The following is an 18170-nucleotide window of genomic DNA, read 5'->3' on the forward strand; positions in this document are numbered from 1 at the left end:
TAGGGCATTAGCATTATAAAGGCCTGACCTCTGCATCTCTCTTTAAACATACAGAGTCCTGTGCTGGCTGTTAACTGCAACCTGGCAACCGCCACAGTTAAAGCTGTCAGACACTGGGGCTGTTTTTTTACTGCTCGAAACTTGCTTTTCAGAGTTAAACCAATTTTTGTCGTCTGGTCTATAGCTAACATTCTTGAGTTTATGGCTCAGAAATACTTGTATGGCGTATGGCTGGACGATATTGATCTAAATTTGTATCTCAGTCATTTTTTGATGAATTGTGATATACAATAGATACCTCAGTATTTTTTGCAAAGTGGAAGAAATGATTACATGCATGTCAAAGCCTCTTGTGAGATGTCACAAAAAACAAATGTATTGTTTTTATTACCTTAGAATGAGTAGTTTCTACATACAGTACACGGTGGTTCCCTTACATGACGGGCATTTAATTTTTTCAGAGGGGCACAAATGAGATCAACCTCACTGCAATGCACAATATCATTAATTATGAATTAAATGGACAAAAAACGAGGAAGAACTGACGTACCTCTCCATTAACGCAATACGATGGACGAGTCGTAAAGATTGGACCTACTGAAGCAGTCTAAACACACGTCGCAAAGCTCGACATCAACGCTTGTCCGTTTATCAGGTACAAGTGGAAAAACTCTTTGGTTATTTTTGAGCGCGATGCTAATGGTCTAATTAGATTCAATGGATTATGCTAGCTATGCTAAAAGTGTTAGCGCCAGACCCAGAGATCAGCCGAATGAATTCCAAAAAGCCAAAAATCAAACATTTACCTCTAGGGGAGCTGGAAAATGATTTTTTTTTAAAGTGGAGTGTCCCTTTAAACGGCTTTCAAACAGGCTTTGCTAATTTGCAACCATCTTTTCAAAATTATGTTAAATTAAATTACAAAACAAATTTAATGCACTAAAGAAACAACATGAGAATGAGAAAATGATGGTGATTTTTTGGTGAACTATCCCTTTAACTACCCACTCAACTACAACACTTGGCATTTGCTGTAAGTATTTGGTGCTCTGGTCAATAAATCAACAATTTGAACATGTTCAAAACATAACGTCACATCAGATAAAAAAACGATCATTGGGCTATATTATTGTAATTAAATACGTCTGTTATTATTGATAAATGGAAGGTGTGTCAGGCACACACCTTATAATGAAGCCTCAATACTTCTAGATCATATTTCGTAATATAATTGGCATAATTGCCCAACTCAACCCTTAATTCTCCCAACAAACTTGACTCTTGTCAAGCAGCCTGACCTTGGAGTTGAGGTCTCTGTGGTAGATGTTCTTGTAGTGGAGATAGGTCATTCCTCGGCTAATATCACAGGCCAGCTCGATTTTCTCTCTCCAGCAGAGATTGACGTCAGCCCTGGCCAGCAGCTCCTCCAGACAGCCTCCGCTAACATACTGGGTGTGGAGGAGTGGAGGAGATGAGATTATACAACATCAGAATACTGACAGCTTTCTGATTTATACTGGAAATGCTATTCATTTTGCAGCATGTTGAATTGGTCTATGACAGGGGTGGGCAACAGTTTTAGCCCGAGGGCCACAGTGACTTTGGCAAAGTAAGCGGAGGGCCACACTTAGGAAAATTGCAACAAAACATAGTTACATGATTAAATGGTAAAAAATAATTCAATGCAAATATGTATAAGGCTGCTCTACAGTTACTTTGACTTTGTCAGCCTATTTCAAGGCCTGATATTTATTTTTGCTATGCCTGTCTGACCTAGCCTACTCTAACATTAGAATAACTGGATTTACTTTCAAGGATTAATTTCCTACCCTGCATATTGTTCAACTGTCATTCATACTACAGCGATATGCCCACGTGCAAACAATCATAACACACACACCATACGAACACACAAGACATGAGAAGATAATTTATTATTATTATTTCTTTTTTATTTTATTTTGTATTAACCACCAGGCAGTGTTTCCCACAGGATTTTGAGAGACTGTGGCGGTGATGACGTCACACGCCAATTAGCATATATGTGACGTCATTTGGGTCGTGTTTTACTCTTTCGTCTCATTATATTGCATTTTAACACAACCGAATGCTATTTTTACATATTATCTGTTCTGTTGTCTATAAAATAGTGACTAAACAGGACCCAGTAATGACCCACGACCCAGTAACTCTTTGTTTAATCCAACCAGCTCTTTGCGGCCCACCACAGATAAATCAATGTATGGGAAACACTGCAACCATGACAGTTTCATACAAATTGTGAGCGCATCGCGGGGGCCGGATTGAAGCACTATGCGGGCCGGATCCGGCCCCCAGGCCTTATATTGCCCATGTATGGTCTATGAGAATAAAGTTTTTATAAAAAATTCATATATTCTCACTTTTGTCAAATATGGTAATGAGTCACATAAGCTTTATTGGGCATGTATTGGAAGTTTAAGTTATAAGAATCCTAAATGTTTCACCCACCTCAAGAATGGGGTACAGCTTGTTCTCCTTCACGCAGATCCCCAGATACCTACGATAAAATAATTCAATACTTTATTCATCAGGCTACCAGAATTGTGCAAAGTTCAAAGCAGAAAGATGATTTGGTATTGGTTTGTCCAAATGACTAACCCTAAGATATTCAACAGTAATAGTGATGCTTGCCTTACAATGAACCACAAAATAATAGTTTACAAAGGCCACGGGTTCAATGTGACGCTATCAAAACCTTATCTTTTTTTTATTGTGTAGGCATAAATGTTCATATAGATGTTTCATTTTAATATTCAAAGTGGCAATCTAAAATACAACCATTCATAGTTTGGGTTACATTTGCTTTAGGATGTTTCATTCATTATTAGGATGAAAGTATGTTGTTTTTTCTATCTTGTGTTGTGAGTCATCACTTTTAGCATCAGGAAAGCGTGGGAATGATTTTTTTGTGAACAGAGCCGGCTTACCTTACAATGTTGGGATGGGAGAGCTTTTGAAGGAGGCTGATCTCCCTCACAATGCTGTCCTGATCCACATCATTTTTATAGATCTTTACCACCATGACCTTCTTCGTAGTGCTGTGGATCACCTGACCAGCCAACGGAGAACAACATTAACAATCAGTAACATACACTAAAAAATGCAGGATTATTTTAAATCCAGTGATGGCTAAAACAGGAACAAACCCAGCCACAGGGTTAATATAGTCCAGAAAATATTTATATATGACACAACGCAGCATAGGTTATATTACATCTCAACAGGTTGGGTTTGTCCCTTTTTGACCCAACACTGGGTTTTTAGTGTAGTGGCATCCAAAAATCTTGAAACCACTAGTAAAAATGTTTAGTATAAAGTTTATTATATATTACTAACTTAAAACAATTCCTTTTTATTACAATAAGCATATCATCAATATAAAGAATCCGTAAAGGAATACTCCACTTTAAATCCCGATAATTTACTCACCCCCATGTTATTCAAAATGTTGATGTCTTTCTTTGTTCAGTCGAGAACAAATTTGGTTTTTTTAGGAAAACATTCCAGGACTTTATTGGACCTCAACAGTTTCAATGCAGTTTAAAATTGCAGTTTCAACGCAGCTTCAAAGGATCCCAACCGAGGCATAAGGGTCTTATCTAGTGAAACGATTGTCATTTTCGGCAAGACAAATAAAAAATAAGTACTTCTATAAAAACTTCTCGTCTTGCACTAGCCATGTGATGCACCAGCGCAACCTTATGTATTGCATAATCACATCGAAAGGTCATGCATGATGTATGCGAAACTACGCCCTAGTGTTTACAAGGATGGAGAATAAGGACCATTCCGACGTTGTTGTATGTGGATTGAAACTAATTAATGTCTTTGTGTCAGTTTATTGTTTAAAATGGTCTGCAAATGTGCGCTTCATATATTTGACGCGTGACCTTTTGACGTCATTACGCAATATGTAAGGTTATGCTGGCTAGTGCAAAACAACAAGTAGTGTTTTAAAAGTGCTTATTTTTATTGTCGAAAATGATAAGGGCTGGGCAAAAAATAATAATTTTTCGATTAATCAGGTTTTTTTAGATTTAAAATCGATTCTCACAGGCCACTAACCAATTTTTCCCAATTTTATTTCCGCAGACACTGAACGTAAGATTAGCGTTAATCTAATTACTATTCTTCTCCACTAGATGCCACCCTTTTTTTTTTTGCCTTGTGCGATGTTACAAGGAGCGAGAGGCGAGCCTGTCAATCATTCATTCAGCCTATATTATAATATATTATAATATTCTACAATCTATATTCATTGAATCGAGAATCGAGTATAAAAATCGAGTCTCGAATCGGAATCGAAATCGAATCGATAGCATGTGAATCGAAATCGAATCGATCTGGGACATCTAAATCGATACCCAGCACCTTTAAAGGTGCGTTGAACCCGCAGTTTAAAACTGCATTGAAACTGTAAACTGTTAAGGTCCAATAAAGTCTATTAAATTGAAAAAAATCCTGCAATGTTTTCCTCAAAAAACTTAATTTCTTCTTGACTAAACAAATAAAGGCAAACAACTTGGAAGACATAGGGGTGAGTAAATTATCGGGATAAATGTTTTAAGGATTGTATTTTTATGAAAGTGGAATATTCCTTTAATAGATCATATGAGATGGCAAAAAGCCGCTGTGAAGCCACTTTTCAACAATGCAAAATTGTGAAAAGTGTTTTAGAAATAAACTTGTATTGAATTTATACAAGCACATCATGTTCTAAACCTGTATGATCTGGTTGCACATTAGCAAAATTTGATGTTGCATACTAAGAGCACTGAGTGCTTCAACGCATGAAAGGAAATCTGGACCTTTGTACTGAGGAAGTAACATAGACAGGGTCACAAATTTGCTTTTTATTAGTGATCTAGTAAATGTAAACAATGTTTAAAAAATAATAAATCTTTTTTTTTACACATTTTGAATCCCAGAATGTCTATGTTTTCTCTGCAATTTCAACAATAGGGCTAAGTTCCTGTTTTTCTTTACACATTCACAGGACAACAGGGTTGGTGCATCACTCTTTCTACCCCAGGGGTGACTGAACTTAATGGCATCCCGTTCCTTCAAAACATGCGTCTTCCTTAAGAACGCAATGTTCTTTACAGAAAAAATGTCATACTTTTTGGCCTGTTGTGTGAGAATGGTCACGGTGGAGGCATGTGCCACTTTTTCCGTGTGCATCGCTATTAAATACTGTTATCTGCGTTCAATCACAACAGCAGAATGGAAACCAAAACCATAAAAAAAATTTGATGTAACCAAACTCCACACAAAAAATGATTGAACTGCTCAGAAGAACAAATCACAATTGCTTACAAATCACTAGAGAAACAGTCTTGTGCACATTGCTAGAATACTTCAGAGCATTAAGTCTGAATACTTTTCTGCTGGTTGAAAAAAATGTTGTTCCTTAAATCAACAAACTTTCAAACTATTATCAAATTAACACATTATTTGTTGTTTGAGGCTTTCAAGATCATTTAACCGTGACTGGGTGGCGACTGTACGTGATGTTAAACATGTTTTTCTTCGTTGGGTTGAAAATTGTTTGCAGGATGTAGCATGTTTTAAACACAATAAACCACGTCATGTCTATACAGTTCTATGTAAGGATTAACAGGGCTGTGATTTTCAGACTTAATGATCGTCTGAAAAGATTATTTTGCATTTTGGCAACACATAATAGGCAGGTAACAGAAAGTAACAAAACCCCCAACAGTTATTTATACAGTGTTCCTGTACACTGTAAAAAACTAATTCATATCAACATAAGTTTTGGTTTAAGTCAACTTATGTTAAATCATTTCAACTTGTTTATAAGTTATGTCAACTATATACCAGTCAAAAACTTAAAATAGTAGATATAGTTGACTTGCATAACGAATTTGATCAAACTTGAAAGCAGCATTGCAGTATTTTTTTTTAAAGTGTAGCTCAATTGGTAAAGCTTTGCGTTAACAGTGACAAAGTCATGGGTTCGAATACAAACCATGATTCGTATTTCCCTCCCCTATCACTGATAGAAAATCAGTACCTTGTAGACTCTAGAGAAGAATCCGGTTCCGATGAGCTCTGCGCTAAAGTCTTCCCAGAATTCCAGCTTGCGGACGGTGGTACGAAGTCTGTACCAGCAGTCCGTCTGGCAGTACGTATCTGTGGACTCGCTGAGCAGCGTGGGGCTGACCGGTTCTGGAGCATCCACCTCACATACGTTTGAAATCTCATCTACAACAAAACATGCATAACAGGTAAAGCTTAGATTTAGAGAAAGTGGAGGCAACCAATATTTATTTATCAAATATGATAACATTTATTTATATAACACATTTGAGCGCAACAATGTTGCCCAAAGTGCTTTACAAATTAAAATCCAATATAGGTACACAAATAAAACCTACAATAAAAATATACATATAACAAGCATACACAAAAGTATTCTGTTATGAAATGCACCCTAAAAAATAAAACACAAAAATAACACTGATATTGTGCAACAACATCTAATAATACATGAAAGGTCATGGGTTCAAACCCAGAGACCACACACAATGATAAAAGTGTATCCCTTGTGATGCACTGTATGTAGCTTTGGATAAAAGTGTCAGTCGAATTGCATAAATGTAATTGCATTAATCAGGGCTCCCACACCTTAGTTAACTTCAAATTAAAGGACCTTTCAAGGACTTTCCAGGTCCAATACCCTCAAATTCAAGGACTAAATGTGGGGACACATTTCAAGTAAGAGCAAGGTTACATCGTGTTCCCTTTTAACATACATTATTACAGTTCCCTTTTAAGGGAACTCGCGCTGCGTCACTGCTGTGACACTTTGGGGATGCCTCCAGGGGTAAGTGCGTCTGAATGTGTATATCAAATTCAACCAATAGTAAGGCTTAACCACAAAGACAGGGTGACGCGGGAGCCAGGAAATATATCGCTATCTGAAATATTGCCAAAGATGGTGTTACAGGGACGCAGGAAGTATGGCAAGGGAGACGCAGCGTCTCGTTCCCTTCTCAGGGAACAAGAGTTACATACGTAACCAGAGACATTTTCATGTTTAAAACACAACTATGCAAAAATGCATTTTGGTATGACTCAACATTTGCATACAGAAGATATAAGCATTTAAAGCAAACAGTTTAGCATGTGTGCTTAAAAGGCTAGAATTTTTATGATATTATCCTACACTACACAGGAAATAATATGGATGTTTTTCCCAAAAAACTTCTTGCATAAAATAGATTCAAGCACTTTCAATGACCTGTATCTATTTATGTATATTTTCAAAAACTTCTCAGGGCCTTGAATTATTTCCCCCCAGATTCACAAACTTTCAAGGATTTCTGTGGGAACCCTGATTAAGGGTCAACAAAAATGATGTCATATATAGTCTTGTTTATTTGATTAACCCTAAACCAGAGTTACATTCACACTGTGGATTATCCCAGAGAGAAATGCATGGAAAACCACAAATTTTTTAACCTGCACACAAGTTTCTTCAGTTACATTTGTTTTATAATGTAACAAAACTTTTAAAAAATGGGTGCAAATTAGCAAAGCCTGACTGGAAGACATTTAGGCTGCACACAGCTTCATACCATGGATTCACAGATTTCATTCACACATACTTAACACAGCAGATCAAGTTCACGTTTGGGCAATTTTAACCTGTAAATTTGATCTAAACACTTTAAATCTCTTGCCTAATAATGGTAAATAAGAAAAGAAGCTACTGTAACAAGAATACGTGTTTTGCATGTCATCATTTCCTGTTGTCCATATGCCAGGTCCAAAATGGCATTATATAACATGTACTATTTATTTGTAATTTGTAAGTCTTTTGAAAATGATACGGCTTTATTTAGGCCAAGCAGACATGACATATCCTTCTCTTAAGAGCTTCCTAATGACCTCATTGCACAAAGTGAGACAACGTGAGGTCAATGTTTAGACTTTGGTCTAAACAAAAGCAGGGCAGCTTCGGTGTTTAGTTATTTGTGTCTCACATGATGCTCAGCTGGTAATGCTGTGTACTGTTCAGCATACGCATGCATGTACATTCCAATTATACTGTTATACAAGAAACCTTAGACTTCCTCTGATGGGTGATGTTCAAAGAAAACATCTTGAAATAAATACGTATGCTGTATGTCTTTGTAGTGTGGATGAGCATGGATGTTATATTAAATTACATATTATTGCATCAAGAGATTACATCATCCAAAAGTACATCATTAAAAACATTGTGCTGGGTACATCAAACATTAGGTCAGTAGGTGTAGAGTAGGCGGTCTTTTGTGGCTACAAAGCAATCCGGTCAAATATGTTTTCGACTATTAAATGTGGTTGAAAGTGGACATGCTTATACCTCTTGTACCCCGATCAACCAAAATTTAGCCTAAAAAGGGTCTGAAGGGCACTCTAAATAAATAAATGTAAATGTTGACATGTTTTTTATTTGTAATTTTGAAAGGGGCTTTGCATCTCTTTTAACCCTGGATTAAAAAAAATATCACGCAGCTTTAGCCGGGCTAAATTGTAAAGGCAGAAGTATACAGCGTAAAACAATGTTGTGCCTTAAAGGAATATTCCATTTTCTTGGAGGAAAGATCCAGATGGTTTGCTCACCACCATGTCATCCGGAGTGTTGATGTCTTTCTTTGTTCAGTCGAGAAGAAATTGTGTTTTTTGAGGAGGGCATTGCAGGATTTTTCTCATTTTAATGGACTTTAATAGAGCCCAACATTTAATACTTGACTCAACACTTAACAGTTTTTTTCAATAGAGTTTCAAAGGTCTATAAATGATCCCAGACGAGGCATGGGTGTCTTGTCTGGCGGAACGATTGTCATTTTTGACAAGAAAAATAAAGAATATGCTCTTTTAAACCTCAACTTTTTGTCTAGGTCCGGTCCAGCGCGACCTAACGTAAATGTGTAGTGACGTAGGGAGGTCACGTGTTACAAATATAAAACGCACATTTGCGGACCATTGTAAACAAAAAACTGACACAAAGACATAAATTAGTATCATTTGACATACAACAACGTAGGAACGATCCTCTTTCTCAACACTTGTAAACACTGGGGCGGAGTTTCGCGTTCGTCCTCTGTGACCTCTTGACGTCGGGGTCACGCTTGCGCATCACGACCGGACGAGAAGTTGTGGTTTAAAAGTGGATATTTTTTATTTTTCTTGTCAAAAATGACAATCGCTTCACTAGATAAGACCCTTATGCCTCGTTTGGGATCGTTTGAAACTGTTAAGTGTTGAGTTAAGTATTAAATGTTGGGCTCTATTAAAGTTCATTAAAATGAGAAAAATCCTGCAATGTTTTCCTCAAAAAACATAATTTCTTCTCAACTGAACAAAGAAAGACATCAACATTTTGGATGACATGGTGGTGAGTAAATTATCCGCATTTTTCTTTTAAGAAAATGGAATATTCCTTTAACAAAGTTTGCCTCAATGCGTACCTTATCAAATTCATGTACAGTCACAGAAAAAAATGTTTCTGGTCTGTGGGACAACGGGAGCAGATTTACATAGTTTCGTAAACAGGCACAGCTGTTGAATGTGCTAGTTTATTAATATGCATATACAAACGTTATTCGCCCAAATCAGTGCTAAAGGTCTTTTAAATATGCGAATAAAAATTTAAACTCAGAGTTTACCAATTTATGTGAAATTTTTTAAAACCTACCCAGAATTAATTACTAAACCACTTAAGAATCGTCTTGGGATATTCATTTCAATCGTGGAAAGGCCATATATAGATGCTAACATTCATTACATTGGTTGTTATGGAGAAGTGCTCATCTCAGTGATGATGTAATGCAAACACATTGGAAAAATCTGGAACATAGAGGCAATCGGTCTCAACTCAACATAAACAGCTGGTTACATAACTTGCAGACTGTACTGTATATTTATAAAAAGAAAGATGTAATCATTGTAAAGCTTTTATGTGAGAGATTTGCCGGGTGAGATGAAATCACTGGTTTATACTGTAGCTCTGTTTTGCTGTTTGTCTACAAGATACAAATCCCTATATGCCTATTAAGTTTGTTTTCGCCTTAGTTTTAAGCTTGTTGCTTATTATAAAATGTAAACAAACAAAAAAAAACATTTTTTTTACAACAGAGATGCCCATAAACAGCATAGATATCACATAAATATAAATTTATATGAATACAGTAATTTACCAGAATTAAGTACAAGTCAAAACTAGTATGGAGTGTTCCTATGCTAACAAAAGCCCAACATCAAGACGTTTCATCCTTCATGCACATGTGATTTTTAATGCGTGTGTGCCGTGTGCAGGTGTGAACAAACAAACATTTCCTTGAATACATCTTTTCAACCATGCAGTTCCTTGCATGCTGATGTATCTACATGAAATGGAATACAATCCAAAATCTTGACTGAAGCTTTACAAGATAAATCTGTTATAATGTAGGGAACATTAAGCATGCAAAGTAAACAGCACAGAGAGATAAAAAAGGGCAGTCGAGCAGATGCAATAACACGCAAAAGATAAGATACAGAACACAAGCAGAGATAAGAAACTCACAAACCCGGTACGATAACAGAAAGTGACAATTGCCAATGCATAACTGGCTGATATTTGATATCTTTTACAATCACCCATATGCACGCACATGGGTGAACTGATTACCAACAATGTCATCCTGGTAACATAGAAGATGGGGTTATGTGTGACACCTGAAACCTGCTTTGCCAGACGTACTGTACTGTGCTGTGCTGATCTCGCATGCAAACGACAATGGTGAATGTAGGCACTCAGGTTCTCAATTGACGTTGAGCTATTTTGTGGGGGTTTTGTGTGGCCGGACGTCTCTTTCAACCTCTGAGGGTATGTTAATGTAAATGAGACATGGAAAAGGAACAAACACAGGTTTTGGAGCAAGCGTAGAATGGATTCAGATGTAGTGTGACGCAAAGCACTCGTTTGATCTACTTTGGGGAGAAAGAGAGAGAGAGAGAGAGAGAGAGAGAGATCCACATACAGAGCTCCTACTGGAATGGCCCCCAGATGAACGAAAATGTTTTGTCTGCTTAGAAAACCCAGGTTGAAGAAAAATGTGACATGCTAAATAATGCGCTACTCAATATTTAAATTTTTTTTTAAATTTAATTATATAACCAACATACAGTATGTTCCATATTTCGCGGGGGAAAAAAGCATCCCAACAACTTCTGAAAGTAAACAGCCATGTTTTACTGTTGCATAAAACAAAATAGACATTTTAACAATGTAAACAAACACTGAAAAAAACTATTAATTCAATTTACAAATTTTTTTTAAGGTAAGTGGTCGCAATCAACTTATTTAAGCTACATTTAAATAAAAAAACAAAACAAAACAAAAAACTTTTGTTTAAATGTAGCTTAAATACATTGATTACAAACACTTACTTTAAAAAAAGTAAATTGATTGAATAATTTTTTCCAGTGAACAAAATCAAATAAATAAATATAACCACTATCACTGTTTAACACGCACACATATCCCATATTATCCAAGTGCCACATACAACATTATCCGCATTGACTCAAAACTTTGACCATACGTAACTTTTAGAAGTATTAAAACGAAATCGCTCATTCGTTACAAATATTACTTATTGCCATAAGAGCACATGCAATATTTCTATAATTTCGGTATATTACGCAGCCTTATTGAGTGTTAGCACTGCAAAGGTTGTGGGAAAAAACACAATGATAAAATGTATAGCTTCACTGCTCTGTACAGTAAGTAGCTTTGGATTTTAAAAAAATGTCTGAGAAATGCATAAAAACATTTTAATGTGATATCACATCCTCTTTAGACAACACTGTAAAAAATACTTTGCTGCCTTAAAAATTTTTGTTGAATCAATTCGGAATTACAAGTCATTTCAACTTGCTATTATTTATCTTGACTAGAGATGAGTTTTTATAACAACAAATTAGTTGTTGTTATGACTTATAAAATTAAGTTGACTTTTCTCAACTATATTTTATAAGTTATGACAACTCATCTCTGTTGACATGACTTGTAAATCTTAGTTGATTTAACAAAATTTTTTAAGGCAGCAAAGTTTTTTTACAGTTTAGAGTCTATCACACAAACCTAAGTAAACCAACTTAAAGGGACACTCCACTTTTTTGAAAATATGCTAATTTTCCAGCTCCCCTAGAGTTAAACATTTGATTGTTAACGTTTTGGAATCCATTCAGCCAATCTCCGCGTCTGGCGGTACCACTTTTAGCATAGCTTAGCACAATCCATTGAATCTGGTTAGACCATTAGCATCGCGTAAAAAATAACCAAAGAGTTTCAATATTTTTCCTATTTAAAACTCTTCTATAGTTACATTGCGTACTAAGACCAACAGAAAATTAAAAGTTGCAATTTTCAAAGCCGAAAATATGATATTACACAGCAGCCGAAAATAGTCCCCTTATTATCTTTCAATAGACCCTTTTACTGTTTGTACACAATGATGACGTGGCAACGTATGCGCGCACATTTTGGCAATGGAAGTATAGTAAGAATCAGCAGTGAAGCAACACAGACAGAGAAAGTTATTTTATAAAGTTGACTTTTCAACTTTTTTAACACAGCTACTGTGTACTATAGTGGAGTGGATAGAAGATGTTAGCAGATGCCCAAATATAAAGTGGCCAGATACATATATACGTATATACATATATTAGTGCAACCAAATGCATCAACCAGACATTTTGATGCTGGGAAACCGTTTTAATAAACTTTCTGAGTTGATAACACATTAGAACCAATGGGGAATAACACCACTTAAATGTGCGCGCAGGCCATTTGATCACGTGGGCTGTAAAAGGGTCTATAGCAGGGGTCTATTTTTCAGGCACTAAGTAATATCATTGCGCCTCCGCAATGATAGTCCTTGATTATTACGTCAGAATGAGAATATTGTTCCTAGCCATATCTGCTTAGAAAATTGTAACTTTAAGTCCCTTAAAGTTCAATGAATAGTTAAAAATTTTAAAAAGCATCATAACTCTTACTTTCATTCATATCTATCATCTATATAAACAGAAATGTAATCATATTCTGCTGCTGTGTTAACATAAGCTACAAAACATTGTCCTTGTGTGCTGTTAGACATCAGAAGGGTTAAAACAGGCCATTTAAACACCACCTGTGGTAAATAATTCAATGTAAGGTGAGAGCTCTCATGCTGTGTGTGTGTCTTTTTGGATATTCTTTACTTTACAGATCTATTGAGTTTCTTTCTGATCATGTAGCAGATGAAGCCCTCTGGGTCATATCCCCCTCTGCTTTCATGACGTGAGCTCAGAAGCGTGTGAATGTGAGAGAAAAAGTGTGAAAACACTGGAGGAGGAGGATAGAGATCAGTAAATCATGCATGTCTGCTTCAAACTGATCTTTGATATTATAGCTTGGCCACATTTTATCCCAAATCATAATCTCATAAGGGAATATTCAATGCAATATATTCTCACAGATGCCACAAGCTGTGAAGATCATCCCAAAGTTCTTTGCTTTGATTTGATTTTGATTCTGTGTTATACTGGAAATCGGCACGTAAGTGCATATAACATAAACAAAACGAACATATCGTGAATCATAAGTTATCCCAGAGAGGGGGTTTGTGTGTTGCTTGCTCATGACTCCCTCCCCAAGCGGCACGCCCCAAGGGGTTCGGGTTTATACGGAAAGAGTCGGTACAGCTGATCTGTCTTTTATAAATCTGATCAAACTAAACACTTTTCGGAGATATGAAGGATGTAATACTATAGAGGTACTCAAGATTAACATGAGATGAGCAGAAACAGCGTGCGTTATGGGAGCTTTAAAGATTTCAATTACAAAATAACCATTTCGATAATCCAAGGCTGTCAAATATAGTCAGGGAGAAAAATGACTTTCTGTATTCCTGAAAGTGGATTAATCATCATGTTTGTCTACTGCACATCTTCCATCTACTGCACGCGACTCATAAACAAATCCCATAATCTACAAAACACACCATACTACTGTATGGAAATGGAAAATGCATTTTCTAGCATTTTTAGGTTACATGCCACCATATTTATCTGCTGTTGTAAGCTAACTCACAGTCATGAGCCACTAATGAATCTAAGTCTTTGTTCTCTTTGTTCAGACTTGCATAAATGACCCCTGCACTTCTACTGGGAGCTTCAGCTACAGGTGCACAAACATGGATTCCAGTAAACAACATACCAGTTAACTAACTGATGGGCAGAGAACAATGGTGTGGCAACAGGAATCCAGTCCGTGAGAGTCTACTGCCAAGTTGGACATCACAGACATCCTTTCCAAATCATTTAACACTATGGACCGTGTAATTGGCTATACTGTATATCCTGTGGTTCTGCAAGTTAGTAAAACAAGGGCCAGGTTTACTAAAAGCTTGCGCCAGCGCAAACCATAATTTTAAAGGTGTGGTCTAGTTATTTTTGTGACTGACCTTACTGCATATGCATTTCTAATGCTGGGTACACACCAAAATTTAATCTGGCTAATTTTGGGACGATTTCCCCCCTTCCAACAATCATAGCTATGTCCCGATTATCTTGATGGTTCTACAGATTATTTTATCAGATTTTCCCTTGGTGTGTTAAGAGTGTCCAAACCATGAAACATGTTTAATATTTACGATCAGAAATCCTCATATGTGGGGGGAACCCCGAGGAAAAACGCGTGCACACTCTTGAGATTATCACATGAAACAAAACAATACCCAATCAGAAAGCGAGATGATGGAAGACGGAAGCAGTCATGGCGCAGCACAAAGTGAAGTTGATGCAAAGTGAACTCCGTGACTTCACCCAAACCCTTTCCTTTTTTCCCTTGAATTTTCTATCATTGAAATTTCTTCCTACATATCGTCCGCCATGCTTATACTGAAGTCTCGCAAGATTTTGTGAGATTTCCTGTGTTCACAGTCGAGACTCTGGTTGAAAATCTGTGTGTGTGTGGTGTGTGTGTGTGTGTGTGTGTACCTGGTAATTATCACGTTGTGGGGACCAATTGTCCCCATAAAGATAGGAATACCAGTGTTTTTGTGACCTTGTGGGGACGTTTGATGTCCCCATGAGGAAACATGCTTATAAATCAAACAGAATGATGTTTATTGAAAATGTGAAGTATCAGAAAGTTTTGTGTGATGGTTGGGGTTAGGGAATGGGGTAGGTTAGGGGAATAGAATATACAGTTTGTGTGGTATAAAATGCATTACGTCTATGGAATGTCCCCACAAAACATGGAAACCAGAATGTGTGTGTGTGCGTGCGTGCGTGCGGTGTGCTGTCTTTGACACATCATGGCACACCACACACTATAGGGACAAACTGGTTAAATCTAGGATTTTTATCCTCATGTTTGTGGTCTATTACATTTTGAAAATTTATGGGAAGAGATCTTCTAAATCAGGGGTGCATGGGCATCGAGGGCCACAGTCCTGCAGAGTTCAGCTTCAACCTTAATCGAACACACCTGAATGTCATTTCCAAACAGTCCTGAAGACTTCAATTAGATTTTTCAGCTGTGTTTGATTAGGGTTGGAGATAAACTCTGCAGGGACACTGGCCCTCAGGACCAGGAGTTGCCCACCCCTGTTCTAAATGATTCACGCAATGCGATTTACTAATGCTTGCGCGTGTGGTATTACTGTTTTAGAGCGCAGTCACACCAAAAGCGCTTTAAACGCTTGCAAACGCAAGGCGCGACGCACTGCCTTTTTTTTAAAAAAAGAGCAGTGCGGCGCGGCTTTTCATATTGCTAAGCAACCACCGAGTCAGCTGTCTTGTCAATCAAATATTGAAGCGTGAGCGCTCTTTTACTGTTAACGGTCATATTAGCAGAAACTTTAAAAAGAGGGCGCTTGCTCTGACCTTGTTTGAGGGTGAGAGGTGCACAAACACGCAGGAGAGAGTGAGCGAGTGGAGTCTGGTTCTTCAAAGCAACTGTAAACTTCCCTCACGACAACGTAAGGCCCGCCTCTCCCCTCATTCGATTGGACAATGGAAGACGCGAATGACGTCAGGCGCTTCTCCGCTCTCAGCGCTCCTTCAAAAACGCGTGCGCGGCAGGCGGCAGAAAACCGCAAGGCGCTCGGCGCGCATAAACAGCGCGCAAACGCGCCCTGCCCATAGAATATCATTCAAAAAAGCCGCCTGCAACTGCCATAAACGCTTTTGGTGTGACTGAGCCCTTAGAGGACTTTTTAAACATGTAACAGTTTATTTGGAATGCCACAGGAACATATTACAGTTTTTCTCAGTCGCTTTGGTACATTTCTCGAATCATATTCACAATTTGCAAAACAGCAAGTGCATTTCTCAAAACAATTCGGACAAATAGCAAAACACCATGGATAACCTGCAAAAGCCACTCTCTTACTCAAAATCCTTAGTCCATCTCTCAAAAGTAAATATCTGTGTCAATGAACATGTCAGTGCCATCAGAATAGTTAGTGTACAGTAAGTTATGTGGGAGTTTGATTGCAAGAGACTGGACAAAATTTACATTCACGCTTTTACTGTTTGTACTGTAATTCATTGACAGACCATCTCATTGCAATTACATAAAGAAAAAGGCAGCACTGCATAGCCCAAAGAAAAAAAAAGTAGAAATGTGAACATAGGACAATATCTTTAGGGAAAACTGTACATGCAGTGCTGTAGGAATTACACTGAAGTCTTCCTATACCTCCTGACCCAGCAAGCATGTTTGGCTAAAACAAGGCTAAATTTGGGCTGCCAGTGAAAGTCTAATAGGCATCTAACCATAGCCCAAAAATAGACAATGCATATACTTTTAGAACATGTAAAAGAAATGAAACCAAACACCTTGAACACCTGTTGACTTTGCTTACATGTTGGAATATCGAACATCTTCAAGTTATTTTGGCAAAAATGACATGTAACCAAATTCAAGGTTATTTAGAGTAGAAGTTTGTTACTCATAGACGGACTATACTGGGTCTTTAGTTAGCCGTCATTTCAACATCTCAGTTTTGGCTTGCTGGGGACGTTTCTGTCTGTTAGAGAAAGTCAAGATTCACCTGGGAGCAATTTACCAAGTCAGGACAGATTTAGAAAAAACTTCTAATAGAAATTTATAAAAAATATGTTTGATCGGCACAATTATGAGAACTGTATTATGAGAACTTGTTCAATAATTTTGCATGTAAAGACTCTATGAACTAATGCCTAAATGTTGTTAGGGGTGAGACTATGTGTTAAAGTCACACAAACTTTGGACAAACGACAAATTTTGTAGAGTGTGAAAATTTGGATATTTAGTTCATGGATATTTTAAATAGAGGGTATGCATGTGATGTCATCTTCGGCGAAAAAGACTGCGGTTATGCCCACTGAGTGGCAAAAGAGAGAGCGTCAGCATTAGAGTACATTGTGAAATCAGCGAAAGCACATGGAAAACGCGTCTAAATTGGGAAAAGCTGTTGTGCGATAGACTGTTCTAACAGATTTAACAACAATTCGGAGCTATCGTTTTACAGACTGCCAAAAAACACCGAAAGGAGCAGTAAATTGATCGTTCATGAACTTCATGCCAACGTCCACAGACCACAGGTGGGTTGACAAGTTGCTAGGGTCACACTACTTAAGTATTTTACTTTCTACTTAAAAGTATTTTTTCAAGTATTTGTATTTTATCCATGTACACAATTTTAAATTAGGTATTAAATGAATTTTAATATTCTATGCTTTAGAATGTAGTGAAGTAAAATTTTTCCCAATACAAATACCGTAATAAAGCAAAGGTGCTTGAAAAATGTAACTAATGTAACAAAGTATTGTCCACCTCTGCTATCAAGTCCAACTAAATTCAATTTAAGCTGACAATAGTCAGTTTTACTGGCATTTTTGCAGCAGCCGCTATGACAACCAGCCATTTTGTTGAACGTTTGCCACTCAATAGGACGAGTTCCGGTGTGGTCACGTGGAAAAGTGACATAAATGCATACCCTCTATAAGAGGAAAAATCTAAGATGAATGCGATACAGTTATACAGTGCCACTGTGACACTGCATGTGACAAGCTTAATAATGCAATATAAAATAATA

At 37.2% G+C, this 18170-nt stretch overlaps 1 protein-coding gene across 2 annotated transcripts in view; it reads right to left on the bottom strand.

The window, feature by feature from the left end:
- The window catches only part of LOC129424101 (dual specificity testis-specific protein kinase 2), a 32641-nt gene that overhangs the window by 12683 nt on the left and 1788 nt on the right, over window positions 1–18170 (bottom strand). For both annotated transcript variants that reach the window (XM_055180680.2, XM_055180679.2), the window contains exons 3-6: window positions 6077–6267; window positions 2970–3091; window positions 2491–2539; window positions 1299–1448 (exon numbers count right to left, since the gene is read on the bottom strand). In XM_055180680.2, the coding sequence (XP_055036655.2) occupies window positions 1299–1448; window positions 2491–2539; window positions 2970–3091; window positions 6077–6267 (512 nt within the window). The remainder of the gene's footprint in view (window positions 1–1298; window positions 1449–2490; window positions 2540–2969; window positions 3092–6076; window positions 6268–18170) is intronic.

Source organism: Misgurnus anguillicaudatus, chromosome 9 (assembly GCF_027580225.2).
Source record: "Misgurnus anguillicaudatus chromosome 9, ASM2758022v2, whole genome shotgun sequence".
Classification (NCBI taxonomy): Eukaryota; Metazoa; Chordata; class Actinopteri; order Cypriniformes; family Cobitidae; genus Misgurnus; species Misgurnus anguillicaudatus.